We start from the raw sequence: 21,165 nt of genomic DNA, 5'->3' as shown, positions 1-21,165 counted from the left end.
AATACCACTGTCCATCCATAAACCACCTTCCTCCTCCTCCTCCTCCTCCCACCATGCTAATACCACTGTCCATCCATTAACCACCTTCCTCCTCCTCCTCCTCCTCCCACCATGCTAATACCACTGTCCATCCATCAACCTTCCTCCTCCTCCCGCCATGCTAATACCACTGTCCATCCATCAACCTTCCTCCTCCTCCTCCTCCCACCATGCTAATACCACTGTCCATCCATCAACCTTCCTCCTCCTCCCACCATGCTAATACCACTGTCCATCCATAAACCACCTTCCTCCTCCTCCTCCTCCTCCCACCATGCTAATACCACTGTCCATCCATAAACCACCTTCCTCCTCCTCCTCCTCCTCCCACCATGCTAATACCACTGTCCATCCATAAACCACCTTCCTCCTCCTCCTCCTCCTCCCACCATGCTAATACCACTGTCCATCCATCAACCTTCCTCCTCCTCCCACCATGCTAATACCACTGTCCATCCATCAACCTTCCTCCTCCTCCTCCTCCCACCATGCTAATACCACTGTCCATCCATCAACCTTCCTCCTCCTCCTCCTCCCACCATGCTAATACCACTGTCCATCCATAAACCACCTTCCTCCTCCTCCTCCTCCTCCCACCATGCTAATACCACTGTCCATCCATAAACCACCTTCCTCCTCCTCCTCCTCCTCCCACCATGCTAATACCACTGTCCATCCATAAACCACCTTCCTCCTCCTCCTCCTCCTCCCACCATGCTAATACCACTGTCCATCCATAAACCACCTTCCTCCTCCTCCTCCTCCTCCCACCATGCTAATACCACTGTCCATCCATTAACCTTCCTCCTCATCCTCCTCCTCCCACCATGCTAATACCACTGTCCATCCATTAACCACCTTCCTCCTCCTCCTCCTCCCACCATGCTAATACCACTGTCCATCCATTAACCACCTTCCTCCTCCTCCTCCTCCCACCATGCTAATACCACTGTCCATCCATCAACCACCTTCCTCCTCCCACCATGCTAATACCACTGTCCATCCATCAACCACCTTCCTCCTCCTCCTCCCACCATGCTAATACCACTGTCCATCCATCAACCATCAACCACCCTCCCCCCACCATGCTAATACCACTGTCATCCATAAACCACCTTCCTCCTCCCACCATGCTAATACCACTGTCCATCCATAAACCACCTTCCTCCTCCTCCTCCTCCTCCCACCATGCTAATACCACTGTCATCCATCAACCACCTTCCTCCTCCTCCCACCATGCTAATACCACTGTCTGTCCATCCATCAACCACCCTCCTCCCACCATGCTAATACCACTGTCCATCTAGGGATAAAATACAGCGACACGATTAACTAGATTAGTGGGCGGGAACAAAATGAAGGGGAGGTAGGATATAACAGCACCATGCTTTGAACAATGTGACTACATCACATGAAGAGGACTGTCTGTCTGTGTGTGTGTGTGTGTGTGTGTGTGGGGGGGGGGGGGGGGGGGTGTCTGTATGTGTGTGTGTGTGTGGGGGGGGGGGGTGTCTGTATGTGTGTGTATGTGTGTGTGTGTGTGTGTGTGTTCAAGCAGATGCACATCATAGCTGTGGGAAGTAGTGGTGCTGCTGCACACCCTGAAAAATCTGAATAATGTTTATTAATTATTATTTTTTTCTCACAAAAGTAGTGCCCTGGGCTTTTACAAGTATTATCAGACAGATTCTAGATGTTTGCAGTATGTGCAAAAACATTTTCAGCATCTCCAATTTGGCAAAAAAAATTATGGACAAAAATATAAAACATCAACATCAAAATTAAATATTTTACTTGATCAAATAACAGAAAATATTACCATCCTTACAAACCACTTCATGGAAAATGTACTGTACATAGGCCAGTCATCTTGGTTTGTACCTGTAGACCTTCATCACCCTGAAGAAAACAATGACCAATCCACTAATTGAATACATTCAGCCATCAAGCAGTTTGTGATGATTTGGCTCAGTTGGTAGAGTATGGTGCTTGCAATGCCAGGGTTGTGGGTTTGATTCCCACAGGTGACCAGTATGACACATGTACTCACTCACTACTGTAAGTTGCTCTGGACAAGAGCGTCTACTAAAATGGAAAAGGAATGAATAGACCATTTCAATTTTTTTCATAGAAATAAGTTGCATTTGCAAAATATTTCAAGAAAACATATCAAGCAACATTTGTTATATTCCACAAGTATTATCAGGCTGAAGTTACTGGTCAACACTCAAATAAATCAAATGTTTCTGCATAAAAGCAGTGCACCGGGCCTTTACTAGTCCTGTATTAACAGACCGATATAGACATCTTCAGCGCGGACATTTCTTTCTCTGCACCCCCTCAGCAAAAAATAAATAAATCACAGCACCCCAAAACGACTTCCCGCAGCTATGTGCCTATGTTTGTGAATGTCTAATCTAATGCTACTCCATCCTGACATCTGAAATATTGGTCTGCCTGTTTCTCTCTCCTGTCCCAGCAGGGAACCTAAGCTTCTTAACCATAATCAGCCCAGATAACAACATCTGAAGCTTAGAGAGACTAAAGCGTATTGTTATGTGGTCTTAGTGGAGCCCCATGTTTAAAAAAAATAGACAATTAACACGATTAATTCCCCCAGCTGCTTTGTCCTGCCATTTGGGACCACAAGCCCTGAGAGGACATCTTATTTCCTATATAATGCACTACTTTTGACCAGGGCCATCCAAGACCTCTACACGGAGTATACAAATCATTAGGAACACCTTCCTAATATTGTGTTGTACCCCCTCCCCTCTCCTTTTACCCTCAGAACAGCCTCAGTTCCACAGGGATTCTGGCCCATGTTGACTCCAGTTCTTTCCACAGTTGTGTCAAGTTGTTTGGATGTCTTTTGGGTGGTGGAACATTCTTGATACACACAGGAAACTGTTGAGCATGAAAACCCCAGCAGCGTTGCAGTTCTTGACACAAACCGGTGCCCCTGGCATCTACTACCATACCCCATTCAAAAGGCACTTAACATATTTGGTCTTTCCCATTCACCCTCTGAATGGAACACGAACACAATCCATTTCTCAATTGTCTATTTAACCCGTCTCCTCCCCTTCATCTACACTGATAGAAGTGGATTTAACACTTAAAAAATCTGTGATCATAGTTTTCACCTGGAATGACCCGGTCAGTCTGTCATGGAAAGAGCAGGTGTTCTTAATGTTTTGTAGACTCCGTGTATACCAGGTGGTGTCAAAGGAAGGGACATCATTAAAGACTCCAGCCACCAAAGACAGATGTTCTCTCTGCTCACCAACAGGCTCCTGAAACTCTTCTATCCCCAAAAATCATATGACTGCTAAATAGCTAACTATACTGAACAAAAATATAAACCCAACATGTAAAGTGTTGGTCCCATGTTTCATGAACTGTAATAAAAGATCCAAGAAATGTCCCATACGCAAAAAAAAAAAAGCTTATTTCTCTCAAATGTTGTGCACAAATTTGTTTACATCCCTGTTAGTGAGGATTTCTCCTCCTGACTGACAGGTATGGCATATCAAGAAGCTGATTAAACAGCATGATCATTACACAGGTGCACCTTGTGCGGGGTACAATAAAAAGGCCACTAAAATGTGCAGTTGTGTCACAGAACACAATTCAGATGTCTCAAGTTGAGGGAGTTTGCAATTGGCATGAGAAAGAGAAACAAAACAACAATGATCATCCATCAGCCAATGAAATGTAGAGAACTACTCATATCTCCGTCGTAGTAGAGCTGTTGCCAGCTAATGTAATATTAATTTGTCATAAGCCACCTCCAACACTGTTTTAGAGAATTTGGCAGTAAGTCCAACTGGCCACACAACAGCAGACGAAGTGTAACCAAGCCAGCCCAGCACCTCCACATCCAGCTTCTTCACCTGCGGGATCGTCTGAGACCAGCCACCCAGACAGCTAATGAAACTGAGGAGTATTTGTCTGTATTCTGATTGGCTGAGTCTGGCTATCCAGTGGGTGAGCTTGGCTCCCAAGTGGGTGGGCCTATGCCCTCCCAGGCCCACGCATGGCTGCACCCCTGCCCAGTCATGTGAAATCCATAGATTAGGGATTTAATTTCAATTGACTGGTTCCCTTACATGAACTGTAACTTAATAAAATATTTCAAATTGTTGCATGTTCTGTTTATATTTGTGTTCCATTTAAAAATGGTCCTTAGCCATCGGAGTTGACCCTTGTATTTAAATTTTTTGCACTGTCTCTATGCACACTCACAAGGCCCAACACACACACACACACACACACACACACACACACACACACACACACACATCCTGATGCCTAGTCACCTTACCCCCTATACATATTCCCCCATCACACCAGTATCACTGCACATTGTAGATATGGTGTTGAACTGACCCAGTATATAGTATGGTATTGAACTGACCCAGTATATAGTATGGTATTGAACTGACCCAGTATATAGTATGGTATTGAACTGACCCAGTATATAGTATGGTGTTGAACTGACCCAGTATATAGTATGGTATTGAACTGACCCAGTATATAGTATGGTATTGAACTGACCCAGTATATAGTATGGTATTGAACTGACCCAGTATATAGTATGGTGTTGAACTGACCCAGTATATAGTATGGTATTGAACTGACCCAGTATATAGTATGGTATTGAACTGACCCAGTATATAGTATGGTATTGAACTGACCCAGTATATAGTATGGTATTGAACTGACCCAGTATATAGTATGGTGTTGAACTGACCCAGTATATAGTATGGTATTGAACTGACCCAGTATATAGTATGGTATTGAACTGACCCAGTATATAGTATGGTGTTGAACTGACCCAGTATATAGTATGGTATTGAACTGACCCAGTATATAGTATGGTATTGAACTGACCCAGTATATAGTATGGTATTGAACTGACCCAGTATATAGTATGGTGTTGAACTGACCCAGTATATAGTATGGTATTGAACTGACCCAGTATATAGTATGGTATTGAACTGACCCAGTATATAGTATGGTATTGAACTGACCCAGTATATAGTATGGTATTGAACTGACCCAGTATATAGTATGGTATTGAACTGACCCAGTATATAGTATGGTGTTGAACTGACCCAGTATATAGTATGGTATTGAACTGACCCAGTATATAGTATGGTATTGAACTGACCCAGTATATAGTATGGTATTGAACTGACCCAGTATATAGTATGGTATTGAACTGACCCAGTATATAGTATGGTATTGAACTGACCCAGTATATAGTATGGTGTTGAACTGACCCAGTATATAGTATGGTATTGAACTGACCCAGTATATAGTATGGTATTGAACTGACCCAGTATATAGTATGGTATTGAACTGACCCAGTATATAGTATGGTATTGAACTGACCCAGTATATAGTATGGTATTGAACTGACCCAGTATATAGTATGGTATTGAACTGACCCAGTATATAGTATGGTGTTGAACTGACCCAGTATGGTATTGAACTGACCCAGTATATAGTATGGTATTGAACTGACCCAGTATATAGTATGGTATTGAACTGACCCAGTATATAGTATGGTGTTGAACTGACCCAGTATGGTATTGAACTGACCCAGTATATAGTATGGTATTGAACTGACCCAGTATATAGTATGGTATTGAACTGACCCAGTATATAGTATGGTATTGAACTGACCCAGTATATAGTATGGTGTTGAACTGACCCAGTATATAGTATGGTATTGAACTGACCCAGTATATAGTATGGTATTGAACTGACCCAGTATATAGTATGGTATTGAACTGACCCAGTATATAGTATGGTATTGAACTATATAAGGCATTTCACTGTACTTGTGCAATGGGCTCCCCGAGTGGCGCAGCGGTCTAAGGCACTGCATCGGAGTGCAAGAGGCGTCACTGCAATCCCTGGTTCGAATCCAGGCTGTATCACATCCGGGCTGTGATTGGGAGTCCCATAGGGCGGCGCACAATTGACCCAGCATCGTACGGGTTTGGCCGGTGTAGGCTGTCATTGTAAATAAGAATTTGTTCTTAACCGACTTGCCTAGTTAAATAAAGGCTCAAACTGGAACATAGGCATCTGGTAAGAAGTAGGTGCACTGTACAGGGATTAGGTCATTAGTCTTGTCCACTGCGATCGATTAGATTCTTAAGATGTCCCCTCAAGAGCCTAGTAAATCACAAAAATCATATTTGTTGTTTTCTTCTCTTTTCCCCTTCCAACAAGATGCAAATTGGTTTCTAGGTGGTCGGTTTGTCATTCATTCTAGGGGGTCGTGGAGCGGTTTGTCATTCATTCTAGGGGGTCGTGGAGCGGTTTGTCATTCATTCTAGGGGGTCGTGGAGCGGTTTGTCATTCATTCTAGGGGGTCGTGGAGCGGTTTGTCATTCATTCTAGGGGGGTCGTGGAGCGGTTTGTCATTCATTCTAGGTGGTCGTGGAGCGGTTTGCCATTCATTCTAGGGGGTCGTGGAGCAGTTTGTCATTCATTCTAGGGGGGCGTGGAGCGGTTTGCCATTCATTCTAGGGGGGTCGTGGAGCGGTTTGTCATTCATTCTAGGGGGTCGTGGAGCGGTTTGTCATTCATTCTAGGGGGTCGTGGAGCGGTTTGCCATTCATTCTAGGGGGGGCGTGGAGCGGTTTGTCATTCATTTAGAAAACACAAATAACTGTTTATAAATGCGTGAAAGGCAAAATACCAACTCTGGAGAAAAGGATGGACGCAGTTCACGGCTCAGGAGTCGGGGTCTTGAAAAACTAGACATGTAGGGGAAATATTTTGTTGTCGTTTAACGCTCTATAAACTTTTACCTCTGCATCAAAAACAGGAAAAGGTTACTAGCCCGGGGAGAGAAGACAGGATGTATAACCTAATACTAGAGCCTAGTGTTTTTCCCTAGACAGGACGTATAACCTAATACTAGAGCCTAGTGTTTTTCCCTAGACAGGATGTATAACCTAAAAGTAGAGCCTAGTGTTTTTCCCTAGACAGGATGCATAACCTAAAAGTAGAGTCTAGTGTTCTTCCTAGCAGTAGTGACTGAACACACAGTAGGCCTAGCATATCATTACCAGGCATGAAACACACACAGGCACACACAAACAGTTCCAGACGCAGGTTCTAGTCCCACAGAGCGAAACCCAGAGACATTAGTAAGTTGTGTGTTTACCCTCCCCTCTTGGTCACAGAGTATTGTTGTTAAGGATTATGTTTGTGGCTCAGCCCAGTCCAAGCTCTTCTCTGTCCTGGAACCTCAAATGGTGGAAAGCGCTGCCCCCTGGGGCACTAAGACACCAGATCCCTGCCCGTTTTCCCACAAAACACTGGCTTTGCTGATAGCTACTCTATTGAGAAAAACAAGTACTTACCATACCTGAGATGTGGTTGTCTCACCTAGCTATCTTAAGATGAATGCACTAACTGTAAACTGCTCTGGATAAGAGCATCTGCTAAAATGACTACAATGTAAAATGTTAGCTTAATTCTCAAATTGGGGAAACTGAAAATGAGTGTCTGAGATGAGAGCGAGGGAAAAGAGTCAGAAATGTAAGTGACAGTGAGGTAACAGTTAGATTCACACCAAGAGCTGGGTGAGAATGAGAGTAAATCTCAGAGAGGACAGGCTGATGTGAAAGACTCAGCGTCACAGATAACTGAACTCCCAGAGAAAACTCAGGGTCTACTCAGAATGAGGGAAAAACAGAATAAAGTAAGGTTGGTGCTGGAGTGGGTACATGGTGCTCTTAAATAGCTTGCAATTGGCTTTTATGTGATTCAGAACAGAGGTCGGTCATTGCGTCCTTTCCTCTTCACTGGTTGGCATGGAGGTGTGTGTGTGTGTGTGTGTGTAATATATATGCCAGATAGTGCCTTAATGAACCTGTTAATATGGTAGACTACTGGGCTCTGTGGTACTATACCACTGGCATTATATATACACACACGTGGTATAGTACCACAGAGCTCAGTAGTCTACCATATTAACAGGTTCATTAAGTCACTATCTGGCAGAGTAACACCAGTACTAAGGACGGGTGGCATACCAGCTCAAGGACATATTTGACAAAGTCCAGCAGGCTGTTGAAAGCATATTGACACAGCATCACTTACTGCTGCATTGGAAGAAAAAAAACACTACAGAACAAAACCGGCAAAGCTTGTGGATTTCACACATACCAGCTATGAAGCACAGACAAGCTGTGAATTCTCTCCCTCCCTTTCAATCTTGCAAAACAAAAAAAAAAAATGCTTACAGACATGAGTGTATGAGTTTCACAGACTGACGGCAGAGAAGGGTTGAGAGAACGCTACCAGAGAAACAGGTGTGTGTTAGTGCTGTGTCTTTGATTCAAAAAAACTAAAGACAGCCAAGTACCCTCGGAGAGAGAGAGTCTCTCTCTCTCTCTCTCTCTCTCTCTCTCTCTCTCTCTCTCGTTAGGCAGCCTTAAAGCAACAGAGCCAAGGGCATAGAGCTGAAATCCATTATGCTATCAGAAATACAAGAACATGTCGTCATCTCAGGCGGAATAATTAGTTATCTACTGAGAACAAGAGACCAGGTGTTTGTGATGATGTTTGGAAGGGGAAGAGACTCTCGCTGGCGCTGCAGTTTCCTCATACACACTGAGCGTCTCCAGATGAAACTCAGAAACCGGGTCACCTAGGGGTCAACTGTTTCTCCCTTACTTCTCAGAGATAGAGTGCACACACTGAGCGTCTCCAGATGAAACTCAGAAACCGGGTCACCTAGGGGTCAACTGTTTCTCCCTTACTTCTCAGAGATAGAGTGCACACACTGAGCGTCTCCAGATGAAACTCAGAAACCGGGTCACCTAGGGGTCAACTGTTTCTCCCTTACTTCTCAGAGATAGAGTGCACACACTGAGCGTCTCCAGATGAAGGCAGGAAAACATCAAGAAATATTGCCAGATAAAGCCAGAGAGATCCCCAAAATGTAGAGCTGTGTGTGTGTGTGTGTGTGTGTGTGCTGGCCCAGCAGTGAACAAGTGGGCTTACTGTATTTGATGCGGCACACATGCGACAGGCCATCAGATTGTCTCCCTTCATGCTCCTCACAGCTCTCTAATAAAAGCCTCCAGTAGACAATGTCTGCTTCCCATATAGTACCCTATGTAGGGCACTACTTATGACCAAAACCTTACGAGGCCTGGTCAAAAGGTAGTGCACTACATAGGGACCCACATGTCATTTGGGATGTACCCTGTGTGTGTGTGTGTTACCAGGCTGGCGTTTCCATGGAGGAGCAGACAGGAGTTATTTTATTAGCCTTCATTGTCCTCATAACAAGGCCAGGTTTTAGAGGGCACACTCGCACCACTCACTGTTTCTTGGCCCAAGCAAGTCTCTTCATATTGGTGTCCTTTAGTAATTTGGGCTCCCGAGTGGTACAGTGGTCTAAGGCACTATATACACACACACAGTATTCGGACCCATTTACTTTTTATTACTTCACAGCCTTATTCTAAAATAGATCAATTAGGTTTTCCTCACCAATCTACACACAATACCTCATAAACAACAAAGGTTTATGAAGCGAAAACAGGTTTTTAGAAAGCATTCAGACCCTTTGCTATGAGACTCGAAATTGAGCTCAGGTGCATCCTGTTTCCACTGATCAACCTTGAGATGTTTCTACAACTTCATTCACTTCATTGGTGTCCACCTGTGGTAAATTCAATTGATTGGACATGATTTGGAAAGCCACACACACCTGTGAGAGATATATATATATATATATATATATAAGGTCTCACAGTTGACAGTGCATGTCAGAGCAAAAACCAAGTCATGAGGTCGAAGGAATTGTCAGGGAGGTGACCAAGATCCCAAATGGTCACTCGGACAGAGATCGAGTTCCTCTGTGGAGATGGGAGAACCTTCCAGAAGGACAACCATCACTACCTAACTCCACCAATCAGGCCTTTATGGTAGAGTGGCCAGACAGAAGCCACTCCTCAGTAAAAGGCACAATACAGCCCATTTGGAGTTTGTTTTTCAGCATCAGGGACTGGGAGATTAGTCAGGATCAAGGGAAAGATGAACGGAGCAAAGTACAGAAAGAGATCCTTGATGAAAACCTGCTCCAGAGTGCTCAGGACCTCAGACTGGGGCGAAGGTTCACCTTCCAACAGGACAACGACCCTAAGCACACAGCCAAGACAACGCAGGAGTGGCTTCAGGACAAGTCTCTGAATGTCCTTGAGTGGCCCAGCCAGATCCCGGAGTTGAACCCGGTCGAACATCTCTGGAGAGACCTGAAAATAGCTGTGTAGCGACGCTCCTTATCAAACTTGACAGCGCGTGAGAAGATCTACAAAGAAAAATGGGAGAAACACCCCGAATATAGGTGTGCTAAGCTTGTAGCGTCATACCCAAGACTTGAGGCTGTAATCAATCACTGCCAAAAGGTGCATTAACAAAGTACTGAGTAAAGGGTCTGAATATACCTACAGTATGTAAGGTTAATGTTGTTGTTTTTTATGACATTTGCAAAAATGTCTAAAAACCTGTTTTTGCTTTGTCATTATGGGGTATTGAGTGTAGACTGATGGATTTTTTATTTATTTAATCCACTTCTGAATGCATTGTAATATGCAACATCCACTGATGAATAAACTCCCTCCCTACATTTCCCCTTTGACCTGATCAGAATTACATTCTCTGGTATCGTCCTTTCCTGATCAGAATTACATTCTCTCTGGTATCGTCCTTTCCTGATCAGAATTACATTCTCTGGTATCGTCCTTTCCTGATCAGAATTACATTCTCTCTGGTATCGTCCTTTCCTGATCAGAATTACATTCTCTGGTATCGTCCTTTCCTGATCAGAATTACATTCTCTCTGGTATTGTCATTTCCTGATCAGAATTACATTCTCTGGTATTATCATTTTCTATCTATATATTGCGGTCTATCCCATCCATCTCTCCCACTGATTTCGTAACTGTCAACACAAAGGTTCACAACCTTACTCTGTATCTAACGAAGCAGCCTGTTTTCCATTTTCTTCTATCTAGTGGAGCCGTGCTGCAAGGTGTCCTCTCTCTCTCTCTAGCTAGAGGAATATGGACACGCGCGCACCAGTGGAGGATCCTCAGAGGAGGAAGAGGAGGACCATCCTCCTCAGTGAAATTTCATAAAAATAGTTAAACATAAAGTCCTTTTTATATGAAACTATAATATGTCACAAAATAATTGCGTAAAATTAACCAGGTAGGCCAGTTGAGAACAAGTTCTCATTTACAACTGCGACCTGGCCAAGATAAAGCAAAGCAGTGCGACACAAACAAGTTAACCCACTGTTCCCCGGTAGGCCGTCAGTGTAAATAAGAATTTGTTCTTAACCCGCCTTTTTTTTTTAAATTTTTTTTTAACCTTTATTTAACTAGGCAAGTCAGTTAAGAACACATTCTTATTTTCAATGACGGCCTGGGAACAGTGGGTTAACTGCCTGTTCAGGGGCAGAACGACAGATTTGTACCTTGTCAGCTCGGGGGTTTGAACTCGAAACCTTCCGGTTACTAGTCCAACGCTCTAAACCACTAGGCTACGCTGCCGCCGAGTTAAATTTAAAAAGAAACACTACTATTGTCAACTTTCTCCTGTCATGAACTGAAGCCATGTCTCATGTGCCCACTCATCCACTGGCACATTGAATGTTTCCCCTCCAAACACTGCAAGTACCCCATCAATGTTCTCTCATTCCTGTATGTAGAGTCAATCACAATCACATTATTACACATCAATGATTTTACTCCTTGCTTGGACTAACTCATTCTTAGCTCTTATCTAACTGTGTTAGTGTGTTGCTTTATAGTTAGTCTTCCCAGTCAAATCCTGTCCTATACTTTTCAAGCCTCTGAACACCTCAACTTATCCCTCATACACTCATTCAAATCACTGCTGTGATCCCTTTCCAACACAGTGTAAGTAGCCCTCTCATTTCCATTCCCCACAATATTGTATTATAAAAGTGTCTTTATTTAAAGCGTCAAATAAATTAGTCGGACAATTTTTTGAAACACGCCGTTGTCCCCGTGTGTTCCACGCCTATATCGGAGGTCTCCCATCCTCCTCAATTTGTCAAGTCACCAGCCTCTACTGGCACGCACCACCGCAGGCACACACACACACACAGCCCAGCATGGTTCAAATCACGTCATCTCAATTCATTAGCGAAAGGATAATTATTTCCTGAACCTCAGATTCGGGCCGTTTAACTTTAAAGCGTTTTAAATGAGGGTCGACCATCGCTCCCAATGTGCATGCATCCTATACGGGCGGATACAGAGAACACTGCAACCGCTGACAGCAGGAGAGGAATTCATTAAATAGACAATTAAATTCTAAATTTCTGCTCTATCAGAATGACAAGTATGATGAACAATGTCCTGTTATGGCTAGAGAGGATAGTTGGTAATGCCAGAGAATCCTTCCTGATATCCTCCCTGCCCATAACAGGACAACCATAATGCCTAGAGAATCCTTCCTCTATGACAATGGAAGCCAGACTATGCCAACTTCAGCAGTGTGACATCACCAACAAGCCATTTTTGGGCAGTCTGTGCGTTGGTCTAGCGTATTTAGTCTCCCCCCTCTCCTCTTGGTTTTTCCTGAATCGCTCCCGGAATGCATTTCATCTATTTGTTACTTTCGGTGTGAGGTGGCAGTGAGTTTTCCTAGGGCTGCCTGCCTGCCTGCGTAGGCTCCTACATCATTGCGTGGGCGTCCAGATTGAGAGAGGGAGGGATGGAGAGAGCTGGTGGGGGTAGTCTGACTCTGACCTCTGCTGCAGTGTAACAAATCACTGAGCATCCATCCTTTCCTTCTCAAAGAGACGGATGAAAAGTTGTTGAATTTTTAAAAGCCTCCACTTGTGCTTAGAATAACTTGTGAATCAACTCTGACTAAAGTGACTGCCTATTTAATTAGTGTTCTTAGTACGATGCTGTGTGAGAGACAGACCATGGCACACAGAATAGAAAGGTGTCCTCGCTTGTGTGAATGGATATTTTATGAGTCAGTGATTGTGTATTAGGGGCGGAACAGGGGCTATTAATGGAACAGGGGCTATTAGTGGAACAGGTGTTAGTAGTGGAACCGGGGCTAGTAGTGGAACCGGGGCTAGTAGTGGAACAGGGGTTAGTAGTGGAACAGGGGCTCGTAGTGGAACAGGGGCTCGTAGTGGAACAGGGGTTCGTAGTGGAACAGGGGTTCGTAGTGGAACAGGGGTTCGTAGTGGAACAGGGGTTCGTAGTGGAACAGGGGTTAGTAGTGGAACAGGGGTTAGTAGTGGAACAGGGGTTAGTAGTGGAACAGGGGTTAGTAGTGGAACAGGGGCTAGTAGTGGAACAGGGGTTCGTAGTGGAACAGGGGTTCGTAGTGGAACAGGGGTTCGTAGTGGAACAGGGGTTCGTAGTGGAACAGGGGTTAGTAGTGGAACAGGGGCTAGTAGTGGAACAGGGGCTAGTAGTGGAACAGGGGCTAGTAGTGGGGCTAGCATTGGAATAGGGGGTCATTAATGGAATCGGTCTAGTGGTGGAATAGGGGCTATTAATGGAACAGGGGATATTAATGGAACAGGTGTTAGTAGTGGAATAGGGGGTCATTAATGGAATCGGTCTAGTGGTGGAATAGGGGCTATTAATGGAACAGGGGATATTAATGGAACAGGTGTTAGTAGTGGAATAGGGGGTCATTAATGGAATCGGTCTAGTGGTGGAATAGGGGCTATTAATGGAACAGGGGATATTAATGGAACAGGTGTTAGTAGTGGAATAGGGGGTCATTAATGGAATCGGTCTAGTGGTGGAATAGGGGCTATTAATGGAACAGGGGATATTAATGGAACAGGTGTTAGTAGTGGAATAGGGGGTCATTAATGGAATCGGTCTAGTGGTGGAACAGGGGGTCATTAATGGAATCGGTCTAGTGGTGGAATAGGGGCTATTAATAATGGAATAATGCTTTAGGAATAACAACAGGGTTGAAACAGTTAAATGTGAGAGGCTAAGTGAAACCCAAGTGTGTGTGTACATTATAGTGTGTGTGTACGTAGATGAGTGAGTGTACTAGTGTGTGTGTGTGTGTGTGTGTAGGCCACCAGTCTGATTTCTGGTGTGGGAGGAGAACAGCTTGACTGTACCATTATTAAGCAGAGACCCTGTGGCTCGTCGTCTCTGGAAGCACACAGCATCATGAATAGCCGACTGGAAAACAGCTGCAACACAACACATGTACTGTGTATGACAGGTCACGCATGTTTAAAACCTCACATACATGACACTCGTGTTAGTTTCTCTTCAGTACAGGAAAACAAAAATGACAAATCTTAGAACAACTGCCCACAGCCTATAACATGGCAGGAACAAGTGGTCTCTGTATTCACAAGCCAAAAGGCTACAAGTACCTTATGTTCAACATGTCGTGTTCTATGAGGAAGTGTTCCTTATTAGTGTGCACTTGGGCTCTGTCTTTTGTAGGTAATCACACTGATTTATGATATATAACGAAGGACACAGACACACGCCCCAAAAAGGGAGGAGAAAAAAAAAGAAGATACATCACTGCAGTATTGTAGCTACTGCATATACACCTCAGGGGTAAAGTTGTATCATTATTCAGTCCTGTGTGTGCAGTGCAGTTCCATTCCTCTGACACTGCCGCACGTTAGAGACATCTACATTATTTATCCCCACGTGATCTCTAGCGGAGCCCCTCACCTTAAAAAAAATACCCTCCCTTTATATAACCTAGAACAGGGAAGCAGGGATGCATCCCAAATCAAATCATATTCCCTATATATACACACACACACAATGCACTACTTCTGACCAGGGTCCATTGGGTATAGTGTGACATTTGGGGATGTCTCCTAGGAGTTCAGTTTGAGAGAAAAGCCAAATGGCTTAGAAAATGTGATTTGGAGAAAAGGGAGTGTTTTCCCCCTGGGTAGATTGAATTGATGTAGCTACTCACTTCTGGTTTGACTTAAATTATGTAAATGTCTCACAGGCAAAAGTTATGGAGGAATCTGGACTGGTCCATTTAGGTAGCTGACTAATTGCAACTAATTGCAACTGCATAAATTGCTTTTCACGCTCTTCAACCACTCGTCATTTAATAATAATTTATTGTAATGATCAAGTATATACACTACTTGACACCTGCTTGTCAAACATCTTATTCCAAAATCATGGGCATTAATGTGGTGTGTCCCCCCCCCCCTTTGCTGCTATAACAGCCTCCACTCTTCTGGGAAGGCTTTCCACTAGATGTTGGAACGTTGCTGCTATAACAGCCTCCACTCTTCTGGGAAGGCTTTCCACTAGATGTTGGAACATTGCTGCTATAACAGCCTCCACTCTTCTGGGAAGGCTTTCCACTAGATGCTGGAACATTTCTGCAGGGACTTGAATCCATTCAGCCACAAGAGCATTAGTGAGGTCGGGCACTGATGTTGGGGCGATTAGGCCTGGCTCGCAGTCAGAGTTCAAATTAATCTCAAAAGGTGTTCAATGGGGTTGAGGTCAGGGATCGGTGCAGGCCAGTCAAGTTCTTTCACACTGATCTCAACAAACCATTTATGTATGGACCTCACTTTGTGCACAGGAGCATTGTCATGCTGAAACAGGAAAAGGCCTTCCCCAAACTGTTGCCACAATTTTGGAAGCACAGAATCGTCTAGAACGTCATTGTTTGCTGTAGTGTTGAGCTTTCCCTTCACTGGAACTAAGGAACCTAGCCCGACCCATGAAAACCAGTCTCAGACAGTTATTCCTCCTCCCCCAAACTTTACAGCTGCCACTACGCATTCGTCTGGCATCCGCCAAACCCAGATACATCCGTCGGACTGCCAGAAGGTGAAGTGTGATTTATCACTCCAGAGAACGCGTTTCCACTGCTCCAGAGTCCAATGGCGGCGAGCTTTACGCCACTCCAGCCGACATTTGGCATTACGCATAGTGATATTAGGCTTGTGTGCATGGCCATGGAAATGCATTTCATGAAGCTCCCGGCGAACAGTTCTTGTGCTGACGTTGCCTCTAGAGACAGTTTGGAACTCGGTAATGAGTGTTGCACCCGAGGACAGATGATTGTTACGCGCTACACGCTTCTGCACTTGGCGGTCCAGTTTTGTGAGCTTGTGTGGCCTACCCACCTAGCGGCTGAGCCGTTGTTGCGCCTAGACGTTTCCCCTTCACAATAACAGCACTTATAGTTTACCAGGACATGGCTAGCAGGGCAGATATTTGTTGAACTGACTTGTTGGAAAGGTGGCATTCGATGCCATGGCGGTGCCACGTTGAAAGTCACTGAGCTCTTCCAACTGTCTACTGGACCCTATTCCAACTAAACTACTGAAAGCACTACTTTCAATGCTTGGCTCTCCTATGTTCAACATAAGAAATGGCTCCCTATCCACTGGATGTGTGCCAAACTCACTAAAAGTGGCAGTTATAAAGCCTCTCCTGAAAAAGCCAAACCTTGAAACGAAAAAAGGATATAAATACATTGGCCTATTCCAAATCTCCCAATTGTCTCAACATTTTTTTTTAAGCAGTTGCCCATGTATAGGAAATACTCCAGTCTGGTTTTAGACCCTATCATAGACCACAGCTGTAATTGGTGTCAGACCAAGGCTCTGCTCCTGTCCTTGTGATCCTAGACCTTAGTGCCACTTTCGACCCCATCACCATTCTTTTGGAAAGACTAGAAACCCTAATTGGTCTACGCGGACAAGTTCTTGCCTGGTTTAGATCTTATCTGTCAGAAAGATATCCGTCTCCGTGGATGGTTTGTCCTCTGACAACTCAATGGTAAGGTTTGGTGTTCCTCAAGATTCTGTTCTAGGACCACTACTGTTTTCACTATATATGCTACCTCTTGGTGACGTCGTTCAGAAAAACAATGTAAACTTCCACTGCTATGCAGACAACTGACAGCTGTACATTTCAATGAAAACATGGTGAAGCCCGAAAATAGCCTACCCTGGAAGCCTGTGTTTCAGACATAAGGAAGTGGAAGGCTGCAAATGTTTAACTTTTAAACTCGGGCAATGAGTTGCTAGTTCTAGGTCCCAAGAAACAAAGATCTCTGTTCTTGGATCGGACAATGTATCTCGATTGATGTACAGCCGTCTCAAATTAAACTGAACTCTGGACCCTGATCTCTTGACGGATATAAAATATTTCAAGAGCAGCCTTTTTCGATCCTTGTAACATTACCAAAATCTGAAAATGTTTATCAAAAAAATTATGCAGAATAACTAAATCCATGTTTTTGTCACTTCAAGATTAGACTACTGCAACGCTCTACTCTCCGGATAAGACACTAAAACTTTATCACAGCTAGCGATAAATACGAATGCTAGAATCTTGACTGGAACCCCCAAAGACAGGGTCAGTCTGTCATATCTGGTCTAATTCTCCTGTCTTATCTAGTGTCCTGTGTGATCTTAGGTTTCGTCTCTCGACCTCAATGCTTGGCTATGAAAAGCCAACTGACACAAGGAGACAGAATCATGGGGCCTGTGGATAATGAAAGTGAGCAGGCTGGAAAAGCGTTTCTGCTTCATGCCGCAGCAGAGCGCTGACGTCCCTCCTATCCCTCCATCCCAACACTCTTCTTCCCATCCATTCCTCCCTGGGGCTGACCAGACTCCACTCCACTGGGGCTGACCAGACTCCACTCCACTGGGGCTGACCAGACTCCACTCCACTGGGGCTGACCAGACTACACTCCACTGGGGCTGACCAGACTACACTCCACTGGGGCTGACCAGACTACACTGGGGGCTGACCAGACTACACTACACTACACTGGGGCTGACCAGACTACACTACACTGGGGCTGACTAGACTACACTACACTGGGGCTGACTAGACTACACTACACTGGGGCTGACTAGACTACACTGGGGCTGACTAACAATGTAATGGGCTGACGTTAGGAACATTGTGTGAATAATGGCTGTCATGTTGTAGACGATTCAATGTTTATCCCTCAGGCTATAGTAATGCCTTTCTGCGTCCCTCTCTCGTCTTACAAACAGTCAGCTGTCGAATACAAACCAGACTGTAGTTAACTGGAATGTACACCTCTTTCATTACCATGTGAAGATGGAATGGCTGATCATGCAATCACACTATCACTGCAGGCTAGCCTGACTGAGTTGCCATTAAACTACAAGGAACAAACACGTAAAAACATAATCTTGTGATGTTTTGAACATCATACTTGCAAGTACTGTCAGAAGACACACACACACCCCTTTAGGCACACTGATGTCCAGAGACCGCATCAGTCGCCTCTCTTCAGCCCTGCCTGTCACTGACTGCAGAGGGATTAGAGGGAGGAGGGTTAATTGTGCTGAGTCATAGCTAGGGATGCAAAAACAACCAAAGGACCTCATATAACGCAGAGCGCACACACACACACACACACACACACAGGCAGTAGATAAGGGACAATAGAGAGGACAGAACCAATATGGAGATGGATGAACACGTGTTTATGGACAGTTTAAGATGAGGTCACTGGGATGTAGCATTAATTAAACCAGCAGCCTCATTAATGGGTTCTTCTGCTCTAGCATACTATTTTCTGCAATAAGAAATCCTCCTCTGAACGAATGGCTTCGCTACTAATACTGAGTGCTGTGTTGGAATCCGATCACGGCACAGACTGTCATTGAGGCTGAATACAGACTATAAAAAAGGTAAAAAGGTTCAGATTGGAGTAGGCAATCAAACGCAGTTCAATCAGTATTCACAGAGAGCGAGAGAGGCTAAGTGGAGGAACGAAGAGATGAAACCATCAGACAAAATGTGAAAGGCCAAAAAAAAAAAAAAAAAAAGACAGTCTGAATAATGAATGTTGAGCTTTTTTCTATTTTCCTATCTCACCTCTGACCTCTCACCTCTTCCCTCCAAGCCACAGCTGTCTGCTATCCAAATTCCCCTCAGACTGAGTGAGTGAGTGAGTCTTAACTACACAGTGCTCAGATTCAGGAGGCGAGACAGTCCCATTCTTCGAACATGTGACTCGGTCTGACTGAAAACATGAACCTGGAGTCCAATCAATGAGACGAGATTGGAGATGTTGGTTAGAGATTGAGATGCTGTGGCATGACCTCGAGATAGCAGTTCACGCCAGACATATCAAGAATATTGCTGAACTGAAACAGTTTTCTAAAGAGGAATGGTACAAAATTCCTCCTGACCGTTGTGCAGGTCTGATCCGCAACTACAGAAAACGTTTGGTTGAGGTTATTGCTGCCAAATGACGGTCAACCAGTTATTAAATCCAAGGGTTCACATACTTTTCCCACCCTGCAGTGAATGTTTACACGGTGTGTTCAATAGACATGAAAACATAGAATTGTTTGTGTGTTATTAGTTTAAGCAGGATGTGTTTCTCTATTGTTGTGACTTCAATGAAGATAAGATCACATTTTATGACAAATTTATGCAGAAATCCAGGTAATTCCAAAGAGTTCACATACTTTTTCTTACCGATGTATATGACCGCAACCATAAAAACAAATAGATATCAATAAAAACAAAGCTGTTGAAGAAATAACTGCAGTGTAGCATGCTGGAGTCTTCATGTAGTAATTTCTTACAGATGTCATTGGAAGAGACCACTTGCTGCCATCACCATCCTACCAGTTTCCCCTCCCCATCTTGCCTCCAATCTGACCCTTGCCCTCCCACCATCACCACAGTCTACACCCTATCCCCCAGCCACAGCACCATCCTTTGTCTTTCTCAGCCTAACAGACCAATACAACCCAAACTGGTCCAGTCACAGGTTGTAGCTGTTCCAGTGTGAAAACTGTTCTAATTGACAGTAAAAGGACAAGAGAGAAGTCAACAGCCCCAAAACAGTATCTTTACAGTCCAATTAGGAAACATTACCAATAATCCCTAATGAATGTTATGAATGAAAAGAAAATCCGCAGCATGATGATGTTTTGAAATTCTATTTAATATTTACTTACTCCACAATACAAAATAAAAACGCTACACAGTATAATTCAGAGAAAGCTGAGGCAAAACAAGAGGTCAACTGGCTAATTGACTGGAGCGCGTTTTAGTACATTTATAACTATGCAAGTGGCCTAGTAGTAGTGATTAACGTATTGTGGGTTAGAGCAGATGATCAACGTTCAAATGTGTATGTGACTGGAGGCAAAGTACAAAAGGGGCCCCGTCTCAGAGACAGAATGTTTCCATAAGGATGAGAGAGGAAGCGTATGAACGAGCTGGTAACAGGAATAAATATATATCAAGCTAGAACCCAACAAAAACAACATTTCCGTATCAAATATCAAAGATGAACTGTAAGGGGACGTGATTGCCTCAGTGGTGAATGCAAGAACACTGTAAGCTCTCCTTCCCAATTGCAAGTAGTATTAAAATAACTGACTACAACAGGATTTGCTTGAGTGCGTTTCAATATGTTTGCTGTACACGCGTGTGTTTGTGTGTAGATCCAGTTTCAGACGGTGCATCGGCTGCTTGTCCTTTTCAAACCATCAATTCCCATTCACACCCACAACCATCCAGCCCTGTCTGGCATGTCTCCATGCAAACCCCTCTACCCCACTAGGGGTGCTGCAACCCCCTATTGCCACAACTAGGACTCACCAAGATCCTTAGAGCCTTGACTTTCGCTGGCCATCTCTCCCATCCTCACCAGTGCCTCGAAGTAGCCCTTTGCAGCAAATGTGACACCTGGAAACATGGAAGCATTGGGCGTCAGATCAGGGGCGGAGTGGAAATATTGGACATTAACGTAATCTTCACCCCAGCATCCCTCCCCTATAGCTATAGCCCCAGTCAATTAGGGGAAGGGCTAAAGGCTGCAATGAAAAGGGTAATTGCTACAATGGAAAGAGCTAGGCTAGTACAAAGTACAAAGGAAAGTTCTATAGCAAGGCTACAACAGGCTACTACGTAAAAGGCTACTTCAAGTTACAATGGAAAAGGATACAAGCTACCACTGGCGACAATGAAACGCGCTAATGCTACAATGAAAAGCGCTAATGCTACAATGAAAAGCGCTAATGCTACAATG

General features: G+C 44.2%; 1 protein-coding gene across 3 annotated transcripts in view; it reads right to left on the bottom strand.

Annotated features, from left to right (window-relative positions):
• The window catches only part of LOC109870215 (brain-specific angiogenesis inhibitor 1-associated protein 2), a 90,834-nt gene that overhangs the window by 41,858 nt on the left and 27,811 nt on the right, over window positions 1–21,165 (bottom strand). For all 3 annotated transcript variants that reach the window (XM_031804746.1, XM_031804747.1, XM_031804745.1), the window contains exon 3: window positions 20,736–20,822. In XM_031804746.1, the coding sequence (XP_031660606.1) occupies window positions 20,736–20,822 (87 nt within the window). The remainder of the gene's footprint in view (window positions 1–20,735; window positions 20,823–21,165) is intronic.

Source organism: Oncorhynchus kisutch, linkage group LG25, assembly GCF_002021735.2.
Source record: "Oncorhynchus kisutch isolate 150728-3 linkage group LG25, Okis_V2, whole genome shotgun sequence".
Classification (NCBI taxonomy): Eukaryota; Metazoa; Chordata; class Actinopteri; order Salmoniformes; family Salmonidae; genus Oncorhynchus; species Oncorhynchus kisutch.
Note: the sequence above shows the minus strand (reverse complement) of the source record. Positions and strands in the feature narration are given on the sequence as shown.